The sequence below is a fragment of the Coenobita brevimanus genome, chromosome 15 (assembly GCF_032717465.1).
Source record: "Coenobita brevimanus isolate Jiangsu-jjx chromosome 15, ASM3271746v2, whole genome shotgun sequence".
Lineage (NCBI taxonomy): Eukaryota > Metazoa > Arthropoda > Malacostraca > Decapoda > Coenobitidae > Coenobita > Coenobita brevimanus.
The window spans coordinates 6919350-6941554 of NC_136968.1; the positions used below are offsets into that span (position 1 = coordinate 6919350).

General features: G+C 43.1%; 1 protein-coding gene across 1 annotated transcript in view; it reads left to right on the top strand.

The window, feature by feature from the left end:
* Window positions 1-13054: 13054 nt before the first annotated feature.
* Window positions 13055-22205, top strand: part of LOC145390663 (uncharacterized) — a 74924-nt gene continuing 65773 nt past the window's right edge. Inside the window, exons 1-2 of the mRNA XM_080265453.1 lie at window positions 13055-13165; window positions 13882-14058. Coding sequence (XP_080121579.1) covers window positions 13055-13165; window positions 13882-14058 — 288 coding nt within the window. The remainder of the gene's footprint in view (window positions 13166-13881; window positions 14059-22205) is intronic.

The window sequence follows — 22205 nt, forward strand, 5'->3', positions numbered from 1 at the left end:
TTTACATGTCTCTCTAGTTTAATTATTGTATACTTCCTTTGTTACTATATTAGGTAACGTGGGGTCTGACGGACCCCACGGAAAAAAAAAAAAAAAAAAAAAAAACTTCCGTTTGAGATATTTCAAAATGCTTCACTACACAAATAATTGAACCCCTTATCTTTAAATAGGGCCAGAAAAAATAAAGTTTAATTGAAAAAATATATATATTTTTTAAAGTTTATACAAAAATGATTAAATTTTAGGTATACGGTACAAATTTTAAAATTAAATCTTGCAAAATTTAAAGTAATATCGTGATTCCTTGGGTGGCCTGCAGTAGACCGATGTTGGAACCTTCTGTATACAAAAGGAGAAAGACAGCAAATTGAAATAAAAAAATCACAAGAGGGCTCAACTAAGGTTACATTATAGGTAATCTGGGGTCTAACATACCCCAATGGCTCTATATAGCAAAATCAGAGCCAGGTACAGCTATGACCCCATCATCCCCATGAAGAGCATCACTAGGCAGGAAGGTAATGAGACGGACAGATCTGTAGACCTTATGCTCATATTTTTAAAAATTAAATTTAGGGGACTGGGGTTTCTGAGACCCCACATTACCTATCTAGGGTTAAGTACAGATGTTTAGTTTGATATTACCCCCTCATTATTATAATGCTGTCCACAACAAGGATAAGGGCTTTAAAAGGTACTGGAGCCAACCCACCCCTGAATCACATCATTCTATGTTTCTTCCCGGAATCGTGCTAAGTCTGTTCTTCCGTCTTCTAAAAATAATCTCATCCGTACTAAATACTCTAAACTCTCTAACTCGATTTCTTCCCGCTCGTTCTGTCACCTTGCCAAAAATCTTTCTAACAACACTATCTCATCATCCTTCCCCCCTTCTCTTCTACTCTGATGGTTCTGTAGCTATTTCCTCTACTGATAAAGCAGATCTCTTCGCTTAGACTTTCTCCTCCAATTCCACCTTAGAAGATTCTGGTGCAGTTCCTCCATCACTTCCTTCCCCTCCCTGGCTTCCTCATGGCTGACATTAAAATTTCATCAAGTGATATATTTTCTGCCATCACTGGCCTCAGTACTAACAAGGCTTATGGACCTGATGGGGTCCCTTCCGTTGTCTACAAGACCTGTGCTTCTGTGCTTACACCCTGCCTAGGTAAACTCTTTCGCCTTTTTTGTCAATCAACCTGTACCAAAATTCTTGCTGGAAGTTTACTTTCATTCAGCCAGTCCTAAAAAAGGGTGACCATTCCCAAACGTGCAACTATCGCCCAACTGCTTTATCATCCTGTGTCTCACAAGTTTTCGAGTCTATTCTTAACAGAAAAAAATTAAAACATCTCTCCTATCACAACTTTCTGATCGTCAGTAGGGGTTCCGTCAGGGACGCTCCACTGGCGATCTTCTCACCTACCTTTCTGATTCCTGGTCATCCTCCTTTCGGAACTCCAGCGAAAGCTTTGCCATTGTACTTGACATCTCAAAGACTTTCGATCGAGTCTGGCATAAATCTTTAATTTCCAAACTGCCCTTGTACGGTTCTATCCATCCATCTGTGCCTTCACCTATAGCTTCCATTCTGGTTGTTCTAAGCTCCTATTGTAGACGGCCATCGATCTTCTCCTAGATCTATTAACAATGGTGTTCCTCAGGGTTCTGTCCTATCATCATTTGTCTTCCTTTTATTTACCAATGACCCTGCAAGCTGTACATCTAACCCTATCCACTCACACCCTGATGATTCCACCCTTCACCTTTCCATTCAGTTCCCGCAACGTCTATCTCCGCAGTTACTTCAGCAAACAAGGGATGAGGCTATGGCACACCTAATGAATAGCTTGGCTTGTATCTCTGACGAATAAAAATAATCTGGTTGTTTTTAATGCATCAAAGACTCAGTTCTTACACCTATCAACCCGACAAAATCTTCCACAGGAGAACCCACTAATGTTTAATAATATCCAGCTCAATCGTACATCATCCTTATACATACATCGGGTTTCATTCTCTCATGATTTATCTTGGAAAGATCATATTACATCGCATGCAAAACCTGCTCCCAAGAGATCAGGTGTGTTAAGCCGACTCCGTACCTTTTTTACCCCGGCACAGTTGTTGACTTTATACACTTTTTTTTTTTTTTTTTTTCCCGCCCCTGTGTTGGGTTCAACTCTCATTTATGGGGAGGCCCCACACATACAGCTTTTCTCAATAGGGTGGAGTGAAAGGCTTTTCGTCTCATTAACTCCTCTCCTCTTACTGGTTTCCTTCAAACTCTGTGTCTTTCGATGCACTGTTGCATCTTTATCTCTTTTTCCATCGCTACTTCAGTGGTCACTGCACCTCTGAAATGTCTGCTTGAATCCATCCATCTCTACAACGGGTGCGTAGCACCCATCTAGTAACAAACTCCCATCCCTTTTCTGTCCACCTCTCTAATGCAAGAGTTAACCATTACTCGCAGTCTTTCATGTGTGCAACAGGTTAACTCTGAAACTGTCTCTCTCTGTTTGTATTTCTTACTTCCAATTGTCTCCAGTCTTTCAAACGTAGCGTGTCCAGGCATCTCAAAATGAACGGATCTTGAAATTGGCTGTCTGTTGTATTGTGTTGTTTTCTTTTCTTTTTTTTTTTTTGCTTGGAAGGAACCGTTTGCGGGCTCCTGGTCTTTGGTTCCTTCTTCCTTACATAAAAAAAAAAAATGACAAAGGTGAGGCAGGAGGCCCAGTATTCAGGGAACGAAGCTGGGAACAGGAGTGAGTCATTACTCATTTTAGTGACATACAAAGTACAGAAAATACTTGATTATAGATTACTTGTCTGTAAACATTACTGCTATTCAGGTTATCCAATCCTGGAATAACAGCATGGTTTCTTTATCACATGATTTACGTTTGTGCTCTGTACGCAAAATATTCCCCGGTATCGCTGCTTCTGCTGATCATAGAGATAAACACACAGAATGCTAATCACGTGACTTTCCTTACAGAGCGCATGGCAAAGAGGGCCATCATATTAGACGGGACAATAGATGTATTTGTAGATATTCTGCAACTCTAAAAACGTCTGTTCTTGGCATTTTCACAGTTTTCTGTTAGCCATGTTTGACCTTGACACTACCTTATGCTTTTTTTTTTTTTTTTTTTTTATGCATAGAACAAATTCAGTAAGGCCTCTTAGAAAATATTTGAGGCAATTCTTAAAGAGACCTTGAATCACTCTATTTTGCAGTTTCTTCTTTTTTTTTTTATTTTTTCCTTTCCTCTTCATGGGATTTGTCAGATATTTCCCGATTGTTTTAAGTTTCTGTATTTATGTTTTTTATGGTAAAAAAAAAAAAACTTTCAAAAATGTTTACAGACGTAAACTATTATGTGGTGTGAGGAGAGAGACAGACGCCATCTTAGAACGCCATTTCTTAGCGATATTCCATTTATCAAAGCCTGTTTATCCAAATATAATCTAAATTTTCGTAACATAAACAACCTTATTGATCCTAACCTTACGTAACTTTTTTGTAACCTAACCAATTAAAGCTAACCAAACCAAACTTATCCTGTGTGTGAAGAGAGACGGACGCCTTCTTAGAATATCATTTTAGAGCTAAATTACCTTTACCAATGCCTCTACTGTATATTCATACCTAACCTAAATTTTAGTAACTTAACTCAGCCTAATTTATCCTGACTTTATCTACCTTATTTTATGCTAACCTGACCAAACTCATCCTAACCTAACCTAAGCCATCAGTTATGTAATTATATTTTCCTTGTCTATTGATGGATCCTCTCCATACTCGAAAAAGCACTTCTTTACACTTATAAAGTCACTGATTCAGTGGAAAGCTATTTTTTTTTTTTTTTTTTTTTTTTTTTAGGAAGTGGTCTTGTCTCCTTAAGGATTTCCAATATATATATTTTTTTTTTAGGAAGTGGTCTTGTCTCCTTAAGGATTTCCAATATTTTTTGCGAAACCTCCCAACAACCACTACCTAAGTTATGTAAGACCAACCGTGTGCTGTCAGCGGCCTTTCTACGTGGATTTAAGGCTCTAAGCTTCATTTCCGTGCACATTAGTGCCCGACTGCCCCAGTTTGAGCAGTTGAGTATGAACTGCTGAACGTTTAGGCAGAATCTCATAGGAGTGTACTCCTTAAAAATCATACTGCAACCACAGACACTGCACTAAAAGCCTAAACGAATACCTGTTAAATCCAGTGAGCATTAGCCAAATTCTGAAGTAGTCTTGCAAAATGAAGAGCAATGTATTTAAAATTAGAAAAGCTCATGGACTGGCAGGTCGAAGACATGAAACAAAGCTCAGTAGAACTTTTTGAGAGCAATTTCATTGCACACTCGTTCTCTTGGTTGCTTTTCTTATCTACAGATCTACAAAATACTCCAGTTTCCAAGTGATACTCAAGTTCAAACTAAACCACAATTATTTTGCAGGGGATTGAAGGGAATACCTTAGAGGATTAAGAAGGATTTGTGATGTCTTTAGCGCTATCATTTCATAATTACAAAAAGATACAGTACACTGTTTGTGGTATTAAGGAAAAGTAGAAAGAACTAGAAATAGATATGTACAAGTTCTTTGTGTATCATGAGCTACCACATATATATTATTAATATAAGTACTGTATTCAATATTTTGTAAATGCACAACATATAGAGAATTACATACTTCACAAATACAAAGAAGATGAAGCTCACTAATGGATCACAGTATATAAAGCTATATAAAAGGTATTTCAAAAGATCTGTAGATAAATTTATTGTATACAGGCTCTTCATGCCTATGGTCTGTGCTAATCCAAGCTTCAGGCCCATTATGGTGGACTCACTTTCCACGGAAAGACACGTGATACGCATCTTGGTGTTTATTTCTATGTTTCTGGCCACATTCACTTTACCTTATAACTACCTATCTATCTATTGCCAGACACCTTGATCCCGTAAGGGGTGGCCACAAACAAATCGCCTTCATGTCGCCCTGTCTCCCCTCACTTCACTGCCCTTACCCCAGCTCACAACCTCCTGTCTAATATACCTTTCCACTCCATCCCTCCATCTTACCCTCGGCCTCTTACAAATCGCCTTCATGTCGCCTTGTCTCCCCTCACTTCACTGCCCTTACCCCAGCTCACAACCCCCTGTCTAATATACATTTCCTCTCTATCCCTCAATCTCATCCTCGGCCTCCTCCCTCTCCCCAACTGTACCTCACTCACATGCACTCTCCTCGTTAGTCACTCGCTCTCCATCCTCTACACATGGACAAACCACTTCAATGTATATCTCATAAAGCCTTCTTTCACATCTACATCCACATTACAACACTCCTTCACTTCCTCATTAGACAGTCTGACTCTGCATGCTCCTCCCAAATAACTCATTTCCACTGCTCTCATTCTTGACTTGTGTCCTTCCAACAAGGTCCAAGAATCACTTCCATTACAATACTATCATACAGCAACTGTTTTTTTCCATGCCCACTTCCCTACTTCTTATCACTGCTTTCAAAGAACCAGCAACCTATCTTCCCTGTTGTACTCTTTTAAGCATTTCATCCTCCAAACTTTCATCCTTAACCATCACACTACCCAAGAACTTATTGTAAATGCACTCATATTTTCCATTTCATCATCTAACCTCATTGTGCATTCAGTGACTTCATTTCTCTCAATGGCCATAACTTTACCCTTCCAACATTCACCTATAAATTCCGTTTCTTGCAAACTCTCCCAAACTCATTCGCAAAGCCTTGTAATTCCCTTTCGTCCTCACTAAATACAGTACCATCCACAAACAACAATACAGGAATTTGTCAAACGCTGCCCTTTCTCATTAGGGCTGCTCCAACAACCACTGCTCCACCTTGTATCTCTTTTATAACCTCCTCCATATATAGGTTGGACAACCATGGAGACATGACACATCCCTTTCTCAATCGAACATGCAGACAGAAAAATTCACTCATATCATTATCAACACGCACTGCAGGTTTAGCACCTACAAAAATACTCTTCACGGTATTCAGCAACGTCAGATTTACCCCATCATTTCTTAATATTTTCCACCTTCCTTGTCTATCCACTCTGTAATATGCTTTCTCCAAATCCGTGAATGCTGGATACAAGTTCTTTCCCTTCTCTAGAAACTTTTCCACCAAAAACCTAAGGATGAATATCTGATTTATAGAGCCTCATCCCTTCCTAAAACCTCCCAGTTCTTCTCTTACCAATTCCTCTGTTATTTTCCTAACTCTGTCAGTAAGTATCCTACTATATACCTTGCCTATTACACTAAGAAGACAAATGCCAGTATGGTTACCATACACTTCTTTTTGCCCTTTTCCTTTGTACAGGGGAAAAAAATTATATTGGACTTCCAATCCTCCGGAACTCTACTTTCCTCCCAAGCCAATCTGCACATCTTCCATATCCTTTCTACCACTATCTCTCCTCCACACTTCAGCATTTCACCACACACTCCGCCATTTCTTGGGGCTTTCTTCATTTTGACTTTCTCCACTGCTTCCACAACTTCCATTCAGCTGGCCTCTTCCTCCTTTCTCACTACCCTCCTTCTGCCAGCCACTTATACTTGCATTACTTTAATTCTTTATGATTAACATTTCCTTAAAGTGTTCTCTCCATCTGCTCGCTTTTTCTCTCCTCTCCACTATCACTATTTCACTCCCCTACTAACTTCTTTATCACCCTGTATATCTCTCTTTACCTCCTTTCAGAACATTTTCCTATAGTTATTCCCACCACTCTATGCTCAGATTCCTACCAAATTCCTCCCCCACTCTCGTCTTGCTCTCTCTTATTAATCTTTTCACCTCTCTCTCCTCCTCTACATAAAACTCTCTCTTTCATCTCTCGGCTTCCTTCATGCCTCTGCTTCCCATTCATTCTTTCTTCTTTTGTGCCACAGCTTGCCTCACCTCTTCATTCCCCCATGCAGTTCCTTGCACCCCCCCTTCGTCTTCTCTTTACCCCACACACTATCTCACATGCTGCAAAGATTTCTTCTGTGATAATCTTGCACACACCATCCACCTCCTGCATCTGCTCCAAATCATATTTACCCAATCGCTCCTCCACTTCTCTCTTTTATTCTGCTTTTTTTTTTTTTTTTTCAACCTCTTGTAAACTTTCTATCCTCCTTGCATGGACTACTTCATCCTGTCCTTCTCTCCTGCTATTCCTCCATTGCACTTGAACCTGAACTTTCACCACCACCAAGTGGTGGTCAGAAAGTCCACTTCCGCAACTCCTGTATGCTCTTGAATCCATTACATACATTCTCATAAAATCCATCAATGCTTTCCGTTCACTCAGTTCCCCACCCACCCTTCCCATCACTCTCCACGTATACCTGTGGATTATTTTGTTCCAAAAGAGGGTACTGTCTATCACCAGCCCCTCACCACACAAATGTCCACTAGAGCACTGCCATTCTCATCCACCTGTGCAGGCACACCCCACTTTCTAACTGCTCCATCCACCTTAACATTCCCTACTTTTCCATTAATATCTCCAATAAAAAACACTCTCATTCCTCTTACAGTTTTCCAAGCATACTTTCACATTTGCCAAAGAATTCTTCCTTCAAGATCTTGCGTTGTCACACACACACACACACACACACACACACACACACACACACACACACACACACACACACACACACACACACACACACACACACACACACACACACACACACACACACACACACACACACACACACACACACACACACACACACACACACACAATCGCCCACGTTTGTATTCTCACTTTCATTCTTACCCACACAACTCTTGAACCAATGGATCCATACTCTCTTGTATTCTCCTTCCATCTCTTGCAGACAACAATACATACACCCTCTTTTTGCTCTCTCATTCTCACCTACTCCAGCGCATAGACTCAATCCATGCTAGGGCTGATCGAGAAATCAAATGTGTATTCTAGAAACATTTTGTTTAATGAAGTTTTTTATTTGTGCACTCCTTCCTTTCCAAAATCCAATATTTGTATATTTATGCTTCCTTGTGTATAGAAATAAGGCTTACGAAAGAAAACCAATTTATTTAAACTGTGTTCACCATCACAAGTGTTAATGTGGAGAGGACTTAGAAGGTGGCCAGGATGCGTTTGTTAGTGGTGAAGCCAGACATGGCCTCCCTGTGCTGGAGCCCCATAAACCCTTTGTCTGATTGTGGGGCCATCAATGATCGCGATGAGGTGCCAGAGAGGAAATTCGTTTGTATGGATGCTGTATACTCTCCAGAATAATTTCCTCTTAAGAAGTTTCTCCTGGTGGTCATGGGTCCCACGTTTCCACCCTGTGTTTTGGTTTGTGGAGTCACCTAGTAGGAAATGGAGAGAGTTTGTGGAGATATGATGCCCAGGATTTCATACAAGACCTGAGCAACTTTCAGTGCCGGCTTTTCAGGATGAATAGGAGTCTCGGGCACAAAGTGAGCAAGGTATCTGCCATTGGGCTCCTCAGTGACAGTCTCATGCTGATCTGTTATCATCCTCATTCTCAGTTTTCCAAAGCCATCAGCTACCAAGGCCCTGGTGCGCACATGTCTCCTGCCATCATAGCTCTTGCCCACGATCTTGGCCCCCTCGTGCTACTCGTGGTCATGTTCCCTTGCCCCTGCCATGGCAGTCTTCCTAGCCATGTCCAGCTTGTTGCAGTCACAGGCCAGGTAGGACATCTCTGGTGCCAGGTGCCCAGCAGCAATGAGGTCTTTCAAGAATTCAGTAGCTATAGTACCAGCTGCTGTGGGGGACACACCACACCTGAGGCCGTGTTCAGCACAGGCATGATATTCCTCCTGGGCCCTGGCCTGTTCAGGTACCTCACCACCAGGAAGGCTTCCGGCTCCAGGAGGACCTCCACAAGCTTGGTGGCCTCCTCCTGCTCCCTCCTTACCTCACTGGCGGGAGGTATGAACATCTCCTCCAGCCCTCTCCCAGCCATGAAGAGCTTCACCTGCTCTTCCTGGTTCTGAAGTTTGTTCTCCTCCTCTTCCTTCTTCCTCCTTTTCCTCAACTCTGCCTCCCTCTCAGCAGCTTTCCTCTTGGCTGCTTTATGCTGGCATTCAGACTCCTCCTTGTCATCACTTCCCACCATCATTTCGGACTTCTCCCCTTTCTTAGCTCTCTAACCACCTCAGCTCTATGCTGGCCTGGGGATAGGAGCACTTGATGTGCGCCCTGGACTGGCACTCCCTCTTGCCAGGACAGCCAGACCCAGGCTCCTGGCACAGGATGATGGTGCAGTGGCAAGTGGTGATGTCTAGCAACTTGTCCAGCAGGTCCACAACCTTCTCCTTTTCTGCCTTGTTGGCCGACAGCAGGTCCACAACCTTCTCCTTTTCTGCCTTGTTAGCCGACTCTCAGCCACGTTCTCCACCCTCTTCCACAACTTCACAACCATGGTCACAAGACTTCTGGATTATCACTGGAGGGCAGAACGTGGCATTAGATCTGTGCCACTGGGTCACGATGAGATGAACCAGCTCTCTTACAATTCTCTCAACTTGATGTCTTGATTCACTATAGTTTTCTCAAACATTAGCTTCTTGATTAGAATCCCTCTGTAGGTCACAGCTCGTAAAGTTGGTACTTCACTCGGGTCAAACTCTTTCCCTTTGCCAACAAAATCGCGCAACTTGCTGCCAGTCTGTTTCCTGGTCTTTGGCTTAGCCTTAGAGCCCTCTGAGGTAGCCATCTGAAATAGAAATCATGCAGAATTATCATGGATTTTATCAAGATGGTTTCGTCCGACATGCACAGCAACACAGAAAATACCTGACAAAATTAATGCCAAAGAAGGCTTTTAAAGCTGTACTGGAGTAATACCGTCACATGTTAGTTGTAACTAAGAGATACAGATTATTTTGAGTTAATGAATGCTACCAATGCCTTTTCAGGGACACATTTCGTGCATTTCAAAAGAAAATCTCATGGCTATAGCTCTGGAAGTACGGTTTTTATGCACCTTCGCAATTTCCTGCACACATATGGGCATTCATTATGCGATATATGTGGTTTTTCATTGACATTCACCGTGTCCCTACTCATTAGAAATATCAAAGCTTTCACAAGACCCTTTAAAACCTATCCTGCATTGGAGGCTCAACTTCAAGTATTTCAGATGGCATGTGCATTTTAACCATATTATGGCTGAAAATGTCTCATATGTAGTTTTGAGTGATCATAACTCTTAGGGCATGCATCCTAAAGACTTAAATTTTGTCTCAGACGTTTTGTCTCGACGAAGACGATTCAGAAAAGGTACAAGTAAACATACAACTATTTGTTTTCAAGTTCAAAAATTGGGTAAAATGTGAAAAACACAAAATTTTCACTTGCAATTTTGGAAAGCTAGAAATCTTTGAGTTTCAAAACAAGTCCCAGATTCGTAGCAGCAGCAGCAACAACAACAGCAGTAGCGACAGCAGTACCACCAGCAGTACCAACATCTGCAGAGGCAGAACTAAAAACACCAGCAGCAGCGGCAGAAGTAAAAAACAGCAGTAACAGCAGAACTAAAAGCAGCAGCAGAAGCAAAAACAGCAGCAGCTGCAGCAGCAGGAACAGTAGCAGTAGCAAGTGGAACAGCAGGAAAAATAGTAGTAGCAGCAGCAACTGTAGCAGCAACAGCAATAGCAATATCAGCAGAAGTGGCAGCAACAACAGTAACAACATCACCAGCAGCAACAACAGCAGTAGCAAAAGTAGCAAGAGCAACAACAATAACAGCAACAGCAGCAGCACCACCAACAATAGCAGCACTAATAACAACAATGACATCAACAATAGCAGGAGCTGCAGCAGCAATAGCAGCAGCAGTAGCAGTGTCAACAACATCAGCCATAGTAGCAACAGCAGCAACAACAGCTGTAGCAACATTAGCGACAGCATTGGCAACAACAGTAACAGTAGCACCAGGAACAGTAGCAGCAATAACAACAGCAGTAACAAAAGCAACAATCCCAGCAGCAGCAGATAGAGGAGCTGCAACAGCAGCTGCAGCAGCAGATGCAGTAGCAGTAGCAACACCAGCAGCAATAGCAACAGTAACAGCAGCAGCAATAGCAACAGAAGCAGTAGCAATAGCAGCAGCAGCAGCAGCATGAGCAGCATGAGCAGCAGCAGGAGCAGTAGCAGCAAGAGGAATAACAGCAGCAGCAGAAGCATTAGCGGCAGCAGCAGCAATAGTAACAACAGCAGTAACAGCAGCAGCAGCAACAGCAGAGCAGCAGTCGTAGCAGCAGAAACAGTAGCAACTGCAGCAACAGCAACAACAGGAGCAGGAACAGCAGTAACAGCGACAGCAACAGCAGCAGCTGCAAAAACACTAGCAGCTGCAGCAACAGCACTGTCAGCAGCGAGTGCAGTAAAATGATCTCAAAAGAAGCAGCAACAGTCATTAAGGCAACAGAAGCAATAGCAGCAGTAACAACAACAGCAGCAGCAGCAACAGCAGCTGCAGCAGTAACAGCAACAGCAGGAGTAACAGGAACAGGAGCAGCAGCAGCAAGAACAACAACAACATCAACAGCAGCAGTAGTAACAACAATAGCATCATCATCAGCAACAGCAACAGCAGCAACCACAACAGCAGCAGTAGGAGCAACAACAACAACAAAAACAACAGCAGCAGCAGAAGCAATAACAGGGAGAACCAATGACAACAACAGCAGCAGCAGCTGCAGCAGCAACAGTAGCATTATCAACAACAGCAAATGCAATAACACCAACATCAGCAGCAGCAGCACCAGCAGTCACAGCAACTGCAGCAACAGCAGAAACAGCTGCAGCACCAACAGCAGCAGTAAATGAAGCAGCAACTGCAACACCAGAAGCAGGAGGAGCAGCAGCAGGTATAGTAGGAGCAGCAGCAGACAAAGCAGCAGCTGCAGCAATGACACAAGAAGCAACAGCAACAGCAGCAGAAGCATCAGTAGCAGCAGGAACAGCAAAAGCAGACGCATAAGCAAAAGCAACAGCAGCAGCATCTACAATAACAAGAGCAACAGCAGCAGCAATAATAGCATAGGCAGCAGCAGAAACAGCCTAGTCAGCAGCAGCAGTAGCAACACCAGAAAAAACAGCATCAGGATCAGCAGCATCACTGGCAGCATCAACAAGAACATCAAAAGCAACAACAGAAACATCAGGAAGAACAACAGCAGGAGCAGGAGCAACAACAGCACCTTCAACAGCAGCAGTAGCAGTAATAGCAATGCAACATTAGCATCAATAGTAGCAGCAGAAGTACCGGCAATAGCAGAAGCAGCAGCAATAACAACAGCAACATCAGCACCAATAGTATCAACAGAAGGAGCAGCAATAGCAGCAGCAGGAGCAGTATCAACAACAGCAGTTGCAGCAACAACGGCAGCAGCAAAAAAACTAGAAGCAGCAGCAGCAACAACAACATCAGTTGCAGCAACACTAGCAGCAGCAAAAACACTACCAGCAGCAGGAACAGCAATAGTAACAACAACAGCAACAGCAGCAGCAGAAGCAATACTCACAACAGGAACAGCAACAACAGCAGAAGAAGCAGCAGCAACAGCAGCAGCAGAAACAAGAGCAGCAACAGCATGTGGAACAGTAGCACGAGCAACAGCAGCAACTGCAGTAGCAAAAAGAGCAACAGAAGCAACAACAACAGCAGCAGCAGCAGCAGGAACAACAACAGAAGCAGCTGCAGCAACAGCAACAACAGCAGTAGCAGCAGCAGCAACTGCAGCAATAGCAGTGGCAGTAGTAACACCAGCAGCATTAGCAACAACAGCAGGAGTAATAGCAATAATATCACCAGCTGCAAAAGCAGCAGCAGCAACAGCAGTGATTACAACAGCAACAACAGCACCAGCACCAGCAATAGAAGAACACAGCAGCAGCTTCAGCAGTATTAACAACAGCAGCAGCAGCCCAGCATTTGCAACAGCAGCAAGAGAAACAACAGCAGCAGCAGCAGCAACAGAAGTAACAATGGCAGAAACAGCAGAAGCACCAACAACAGCAGCAGCAACAGTAGGAGCAGAAATTGTGGCTGCAGCACCAGCTGCAACAGCAATAGCAGCAACAGCTACATCAACAACAGCAACAGGAACAGCAGCAGCAGCAGCAGCAGAAACAACAACAACAACAACAGGAACAGCAGCAGCATTAGCAACAGCAACAACAACAGCAGCAACAACAACAACACCATCAGTAGAAACAACTGGAGCAGCAATAGCAGCAGCAACAGTAGATTCAGCAGATACAGCAACGACAGCTGCAGCAGGAGCAGTAACTGCAGCATCAGTAACAGTAGAACCAGTAACAGCAGCATCAGTAGCAACAACAACAAAAACAGCAGCATCAGTAGCAACAACAACAAAAACAGCAGCAACAGCAGCAGCAGCAAAAGCAGCAGCAGCAAAAGCAGTAGCAGTAGCAAAAGCAGTAGCAGTAGCAAAAGCAGCAGCAAAAGCAATAGCAGCATATTCCTTTCACCAGAGGCAGCCACAGCCTAAAACACTACACGTATTCAGCAAGCAATAACATTCAGACAATCACTTTTGTACATGTATGGAGTCATTTCCCAACCCATCAGTTTAAAAGCCCCTCCTTTTGACAAACAGAAAACTTGGATCATCTTTAATTTTATTCATCCTTTGATGTTTAAGCTCTGTGGTATGCTTGTTTTATGTGCCTTCATGTGGTATGTTGACGTATGATGCCGCCGTTGTGGTGGACAACTCTATGCTGTTTCTGTTAAAACAACTCTTATGTTATATTTGTTTGATGTGTTTCTTTATGATGTGTTGATGCAGGGTGCCGGAGTAGTGGCGGGCAGTTCTGTGCTGGTGGTAGGCTGTGGTTCGGGCGGTCTGGTGCTGCACCTGGCTCACACCTGTCGTGCATCAGTCATGGGTCTTGACCCCGCCATCGATGCCATCAACACTGCCATTCACCGCCAACATCGCCGCCCTCACGATGTCGCCCGCCTGGTCAGTCAAACACGCACTGATTATTGTTTTCAACGCCTGACCTTATACTACTATCCATTTCATGGACCGTGTATCATGGTTTTTCTCAAATATCTTTCAAACTAATCAATTGATCGGTATGATACTTTGATACAGTGTACATGACACCTCCCGCTAATTTTTGGTAATATACGGCATTGCCAAGTGGTGTTACTGAAGGCGTTTACTCTTGACGTTTAAAGGCAAAGTCGCGTGAGTCGCCAGACTAATCAACACAATCGAACGTCCGCTACCCCCCATCCCCTTCCTCTCCCTCCCTACCTCCCTCCCTCTCCCCCCTCTCCCTTCCCCCTCCTCACTTCCCCCCTACCCCTCCTCACTTCCCCCCTCAACCCTCATTCCTGCTGGCCTTCCCGTGCCCCCCCCCCCCTCTGTCCACTCTATCATGTTATAATGATTAGTATCGGGTATCATAAATACAGTATGTTGTTGTTTGTAGAGTCTGTGTTCATTTAATCATTGTTATTGTATGTCCTGAAGTTATATAAACGGGAGTTGACTAAAGAGCGTATGACCGTCACCTTATTCACCCAATATAATGTGCCTACTATCACGATCTCTTAATTCCTTTACCCCCCATATCGACGTGTTTACTACGAGCAGGTAAGATAAGGTATCCAAAATTAAATCACACAGTTTAACTTACAAACCAGTACGGTACGGTATATAATCAACACAACAACAGACAACTCAGCACCTGACACCCTCGTTGGGAAAACTTAACCATTAGCCTATTATGGTCGTTAGGTCAGACCACGCTATATCCTTTTCATTAAGAACTTTCCAGTTATCTGCTACTACTGAATAATATAATGGTAAACGGTATTTTATTGCATATTGTATGTTACATACAGGTATTGGGGGGAATGCTGAGAGAAAGAGAGAGAGTGAAACAGTGAGACAGAGGGAGGGAGGGAGGTAGGGAGGGAGAGGAAGGAGATGGGGGGTAGCGGACGTTCGTTTGTGTAGATTAGCCCTGCAGGGCTCACGCGACTTTGCCTTTAAACGTCAAGAGTAAACGCCTTCACTAACACCACTTGGCAATGCCGTATATTACCAAAAATTAGCGGGAGGTGTCATGTACACTGTGTCAAAGTATCATACCGATCAATTGATTAGTTTGAAAGATATTTGAGAAAAACCATGATACACGGTCCATGAAATGGATAGTAGTATGCGAGCATGGTTGAGTGGACAGTGAGGCAATTAGGGATCAACCTACTGTAGGTCCTAGGCTTATGTGATAATCATTATTGTTTTGTAAATGTTTCTGAATCAGTTTGTATATTACTCATTAATGATAGTAGATGATCCATGCAAGATACAAAGTTAGGAGTCTGTTAATTTGTATGGAGATCAGTATTGTAGAACAAAATAGATGGGTTGCACACAAATTGTCTGAACCATTTTATTTTCAACTAATAATGATTTTAAATGACAAACAGACCCTGTTTATCTTTTTTTTTCTGCAATAATTTACGTGGTGTTTGAATTTTTCATAGCAGCCTAAATGGGTACATTTATAAAATGTATCGCATGTGGTAATCACACGCACTTGCAGTGTACTAGTCTATCAGATTCAAGTATGTCATAAGAGAAGTTATGAGCCAGATGGGTATGGTAGATGCAGCTGATGAGCTACAGTTCATGCTGACTTACATGCACTCTGACAGACACATGCCAAGCACATCCATCAGTTTCACCAGATATTATATGGATGCCAAGCACATTCATCAGTTTCACCAGATATTATATGGATGCCAAACACCTTTTTTCTGTTGAACATTCTGTTTCCTTACACGAATAATAGTAGGCAGGTACAGTAGGGTGTTCTAAAATTTTGAATTTTGTGCTCATTGAATGCATACACACTAATTGAGTTCCATTTCGCGAGCAATGACTTCACGCAATATGTGAGCACAACTTCCTGCTGCTATCCCACCCTGTAAGGCATGCATGTGTTGCCCCTTATGAGAAATTATTCTTTTTCTGGCTAACATCAAAAGTTATCCTGAAATTGAGTTCTGGGTCGGGAGAGGCGATGGGAAGAACGATATTGGACGTCCTGAACAGTGGTGACAAGTTTAACACAGGGCAGCCAGCCTCTGATTTGATACTACGGCAAGCATTTGGGGTGTCCACATCGGGGCTTGCACCATCACCTAGAATGCCACTGGGAAACCGCTCCTCTTCATGGCATGCCACCACCACATCCATGAGCTTTTCATCAGGGTCTTTAATGTGTTCTCTTCCTGCCCAGAAATCCCCCTATTTAGCCAGTTTAGTGATCGCTGAGATCGATCAGCAAGGTTTCAGACAGTTCGAAAATCCTGCCGATCGTTCTGATCCACAACCCTTAATCAATGGATCTCGAAGCACCGAGACGAGCAGGCTTCCTCCATCGTCCCAAAGCTCCAGGAGGGACACGACTGTGACATCTGTTGAAAGATATGATGTCTTTTCTCATCCATTCTTTCTCTCACCTCCACCGCCTACGCTTTGGATTCCTGTCTCCATAAAACGTCTCTTTTACCCTCTCGTCTCCCACTCCCGCCCTTTGTTAACCAACATGAACTAAGATAATGATGAAATGATCCGTCAGGTACTGATCATATTAATATTGTCATACACCTCTATATTAAGCGCCAACAAATCAAGAACATACAATACTTCGGTATATCTGCCAACTGTTTCATCCTGTTGCAAGCTGTTGCGTGACATAGCCTACCTACTGCAAGCTGGGCCTTGTGTTACAAGGACATACGGTTGTTTATCGTTAACACAGGTTGTGTGTGGTTTTGGACGTCCACTAATTCTTATTAACGTGGCAATTTAATCCTTGCATTATAAGCACGTACATTTTATGTTCCTGTCATTATTGGATGAACGAAATGAATTAGGGATCGGCTCTGACGAACCACCACCTCTCTGCTTTAACGAAAATATTCAGCCCTCTCTCGTCACGACAGTGACACTGTCATTATGTATATGGCTGAAAGTGGGTCATCCGTATACATAATGACAATGTGTCAATGTTTTGACAAAAGGTCGATATATTTTCGTTAAGGCAGAGAGTTTGTGGTTTGTCAGAGCCGATCTCTGATTCATTTTGTTCATCCAGTAATGACAGGAACTTAAACGTACGTGCTTATAATGAAAGGATTAAATTGCCACGTTAATAAGAATTAGTGGACGTCCAAAACCTGACATAAACCTGTGTTAACGATAAACAACCGTATGTCCTTGTAACACAAGGTCCAGCTTGCAGTAGGTATGTCATGCAACAGCTTACAACAGGATGAAATAGTTGGCAGATATACCGAAGAATTGTATGTTCTTGATTTGTTGGTGCTCAATACAGAGGTGTATGATAATATTAATCTGATCAATATTTGACGATCATTTCATCATTGTCTTAGTTCATGTTGGTTAACAGAGACAGGAACCCAGAGAGTAAGATGATGGAGGTGGGAATGGATGAGAAAAGACATCATATCTTTCTACAGATGTCGTTCACCATACTATACTTGTAACATTATAATTCTGGACGGAAGTATATGGACAATAACACATAATACATTGTAGGTCTTCTTTCATTTTCGTGCTTTTCTCATATGTTGTGGATAACAGCACAGTATTACACATTTAAATGCCATTGTATATCTACCTCTACTGGTTCTGATTGTCTATAAAAACAATCATGACACATTGTAACCACCAGCTTTCTGATTGTCTATAAAAACAATCATGACACATTGTAACCACCAGCTTTGGCTGTTTCACATCTATCCAAGAACGCTTACACTGGGTCTGGGGAAGGGGCGGTGGGTATGGGCTGTTCGACCGCTTGGTTGCTCACTGTTCGCGACTATTGCTGTTGGTGGGGGAGGGAGAAACTAGTGCTTTCGGGTGTACGTATAAAAGCAAGGTAAAGGCAATATGAGAGGTACAGGTTTACCACCCCCGGCTCAGGCAGAGGCTGTGGCGTCATGGATAATAAGAGAGAGAAAATGGGAGCATGAAAGAAAACGAAAGTAATAGTATACCAATGTAAACTGGAAATTTCCGGATCATTTGGTAGGTGTTTGGAGTTGCTGTGCCCTCAGCCAGTGATCTCTGTCAATATTTTCAGTTGTTTCTCTCATAATTAAATAGCTTACAGGCACCTGTGGTGTTGGATCTGTGTCTGTATTACCCTGCATACGACATTTCTATATTCTTTGAAAACAGGCAGTTCTTCTTGAAGACATATTGTATAATATCGCAAAAACATTGCATTAACCTTTTAATTGCTCTGCATGAAGTTTAGGATGCAAATAAAAGTAATCCATATAGGCCGGGGAGCTCATATCACAGGGCAAGTAGGAGAGTGACTGGCTTACTACCGCCTGAGACCATCAGTCTGGATTATCTGTGACGCCATGCACAGACCGTGACACGTCTTAGCTCCCCCCCCCCGTGTGAAACTACCTCCTATTCTCTTTACCTTGTATGTAAGTATGTACGATTGTGCGTGTGTACGTATTTGTGTGTATGTACGAATTTGTGTGCTCATATGCGCGTGTGCGAGTATGCTTGTGTACAAGTGTGTGTTTCTTCATGAGCGTATTTGTATTTTTTTTTTTTTTATGTGAGGAAGAAGGAATCAAAGGCAATGAGCCCGCAATATTGTTCCCTCCAAGAGAGAAACAAAATACAAGAGAGAGCCAAATTCAAGATCCATTCATTTCGAGATGCCTGGACACACTGCGTTTGAAAGTCTGGAGATCATAGGAAGCAGGAAATACAGACAGAGGGAGACAGTTCCAGAGTTGACCTGTTGCATAAATGAAGGACTGGGAGTAACGGTTGACTCTTGCATTAGAGAGTTGGACAGAAAAGGGGTGAGAGTTTGCTGCTAGACGGGTGCTACGCGCCCGTCGTAGAAGTGGAGGAATGCATGCAGACAGTTCAGAGGAACAGTGACCATTGAAGTAGCGATAGAAAAGAGATAAAGATGCAACACTGCGGCGAAGAGACAGAGGTTGAAGGGAGTTAGTAAGAGGGGGAGAGTTAATGAGACGAAAAGCCTTTGACTCCACCCTATTGAGAAGACCTGTATGTGGGGAGCCTCCCCATACATGAGTGTTGTACTCCACACAGGGGCGGATAAAACCCGTGTATAGAGTCAACAATTGTGCAGGGGTAAAGAAGGAACGGAGTCGGCTTAGCACACCCAATCGCTTGGAAGCAGATTTTACAAGAGATGTAATATGATCTTTCCAAGACAAGTCCCAAGCAAATGAAACCCCAAGCATGTTCAACGATGATGCAGGATTAAGTTGAGTATTATTAAACATAAGTGGGTATACCTGTGGAAGATTTTGTCGGGTTGATAGGTGCAAAAACTGAGTCTTTGGTGCATTAAAAACAACCAGATTATTTTTACCCCAGTCAGAGATATGAGCCAAGTCAGACATTAGGTGTGCCATAGCCTCATCCCTTGCCTGTTAAAGTAACTGCTGAGATGGACGTTGTGGAAATCGAATGGAAAGGTGAAGGGTGAAGTCATCAGCGTATGAGTGGATAGGGTTAGATGTACAGCTTAGAAGGTCATTGATGAATAAAAGGAAGAGAGCTGGTGATAGGACAGAGCCTTGAGGAACAGCACTCTTAATAGATCTAGGAGAAGAACGATAGCCGTCTACAACAGTGGCTATAGAACGACCAGAAAGGAAGCTAGAGATGAAGGCACAGATAGAAGGATAGAAACCGTAAGAGGGCAGTTTGGAAATTAAAGATTTATGCCAGACTCGATCGAAAGCCTTTGAGATATCAAGTGCAATGGCAAAGCTTTCGCCAAAGTCCCGAAAGGAGGATGACCAGGAGTCTGAAAGGTAGGTGAGAAGATCGCCAGTGGAGCTTCCCTGACGAAACCCATACTGACGATCAGAAAGAAGGTTGTAATAGGAAAGATGCATTAAAATTTTTCTATTAAGAATTGACTCGAAAACTTTTTAGATACAGGATGTTAAAGCAATTGGACGATAGTTAGAGGGTTGGGAATGGTCACCCTTCTCTGGGACTGGTTGAATGGGAGCAAACTTCCAGCAAGAAGGAAAGGTACAAGTTGACAGACAAAGGCGAAAGAGTTTTCCTAGGCAGGGAGTAAGAACAGAAGCACAGTTCTTGAGAACAACAGGAGGGACTCCATCAGGCCCATATACCTCATTAGTACTGAGGCCAGCAATGGCAGAAAATACATCAGCTGAAGAAATTTTAATGTTAGCCATGAAGAAGTCAGAGGGGGGAAGTGAGGGAGGAACAGCACCGGAATCGTCTAAGGTGGAGTTGGAGGAGAAAGTCTGAGTGAAGAGATCTGCTTTATCAGTAGAAGAAATAACTACAGAGCCATCAGAGTAGAAAAGAGGAGGGAAGGATGATGAGGTAAAGTTATTAGAAAGGTTTTTGGCAAGATGCCAGAAGGAGCGGGAAGAGTTTGAGTTAGAGAGTTGAGAGCATTTTGTACGGATGAAATTATTTTTAGCAGAGCGAAGAACAGACTTAGCACGATTCCGGGCAGAAATGTATAAAAGATGTGATTCAGGGGTGGGTTGGCTCCAGTACCTTTTATAGACTCTCTCCTTGTTGCGGACAGCATTAGTACAAGCTTGATTAAACCATGGCTTTCATGCATTAGTTAAAGGATATGAAAAAGGAACGTATGCTTCCATGCCCGAGAGAATAACCTCCGTAATGCGCAAGGCACACTCAGATGGCTCCCGGCCATGGAAGCAATAATCATTCCAGGGAAAATCAAAGAAGTACTGCCTGAGGGCCTCCCAATCCGCAGCTCCAAAGTGCCAGAGACGACGTTTTTTTGGAGTGTCCGCAGGCCGTACCAGATCATGTTAATATGTGCGTGTGTATGTGCATATGTATGAGCGTATGTGCATGTGTTCGTATGTACGTATATACATGTGTGCACTCTGTATATGCGTGTGTGCACATATGCATATGTGCGTATGTGCGTGAGTGGGAGTGTGCATATGTGCGAGTATGCTAGTGTGTCTGTGTTCTTGCATGCGAGAGTACAAGCATATGTGTATGTATCCATGTGTGTATGTATGTGTCAGTATATGCGTCTATACTCTGATGGTTCTGTAGCTATTTCTTCTACTGATAAAGCAGATCTCTTCGCACAGACTTTCTCCTCCAATTCTACCTTAGACGATTCCGGTGCTGTTCCTCCATCACTTCCCCCCTCTGACTTGCTCATGGCTGACATTAAAATTTCTTCAGTTGATGTATTTTCTGCCATCACTGGCCTCAGTACTAACAAGGCATATGGGTCTGATGGGGTCCCTCCTGTTGTTCTCAAGAACTGTGCTTCTGTGCTTACACCCTGCCTAGGCAAACTCTTTCGTCTTTGTCTGTCAACTTGTACCTTTCCTTCTTGCTGGAAGTTTGCTCTCATTCAGCCAGTTCCAAAGAAGGGTGACCACTCCCAACCCTCCAACTATCGTCCAATTGCTTTAACGTCCTGTATTTCAAAAGTTTTCGAGTCAATTCTTAATAGAAAAATTTTAAGGCATCTTTCCTATCACAACCTTCTTTCCGATCGTCAGTATGGGTTCCGTCAGGGACGCTCCACTGGCGATCTTCTCACCTACCTTTCAGACTCCTGGTCATCCTCTTTTCGGGACTTTGGCGAAAGCTTTGCCATTGCACTTGACATCTCAAAGGCTTTCGATCGAGTCTGGCATAAGTCTTTAATTTCCAAACTGCCCTCCTACGGTTTCTATCCTTCTATCTGTGCCTTCATCACTAGCTTCCTTTCTGGTCATTCTATAGCCGCTGTTATAGAAGGCCATCGTTCTTCTCCTAGATCTATCAACAGTGGTGTTCCTCAGGGCTCTGTCCTATCACCAACTCTCTTCCTTTTATTCATCAATGATCTTCTAAGCTGTACATCTAACCCTATCCACTCATACGCTGATGACTCCACCCTTCACCTTTCCATTCGGTTCCCGCAACGCCCATCTCAACAGTTACTTCAACAAACAAGGGATGAGGCTATGGCACAACTAATGTCTGACTTGGCTCGTATCTCTGACTGGGGTAAAAAT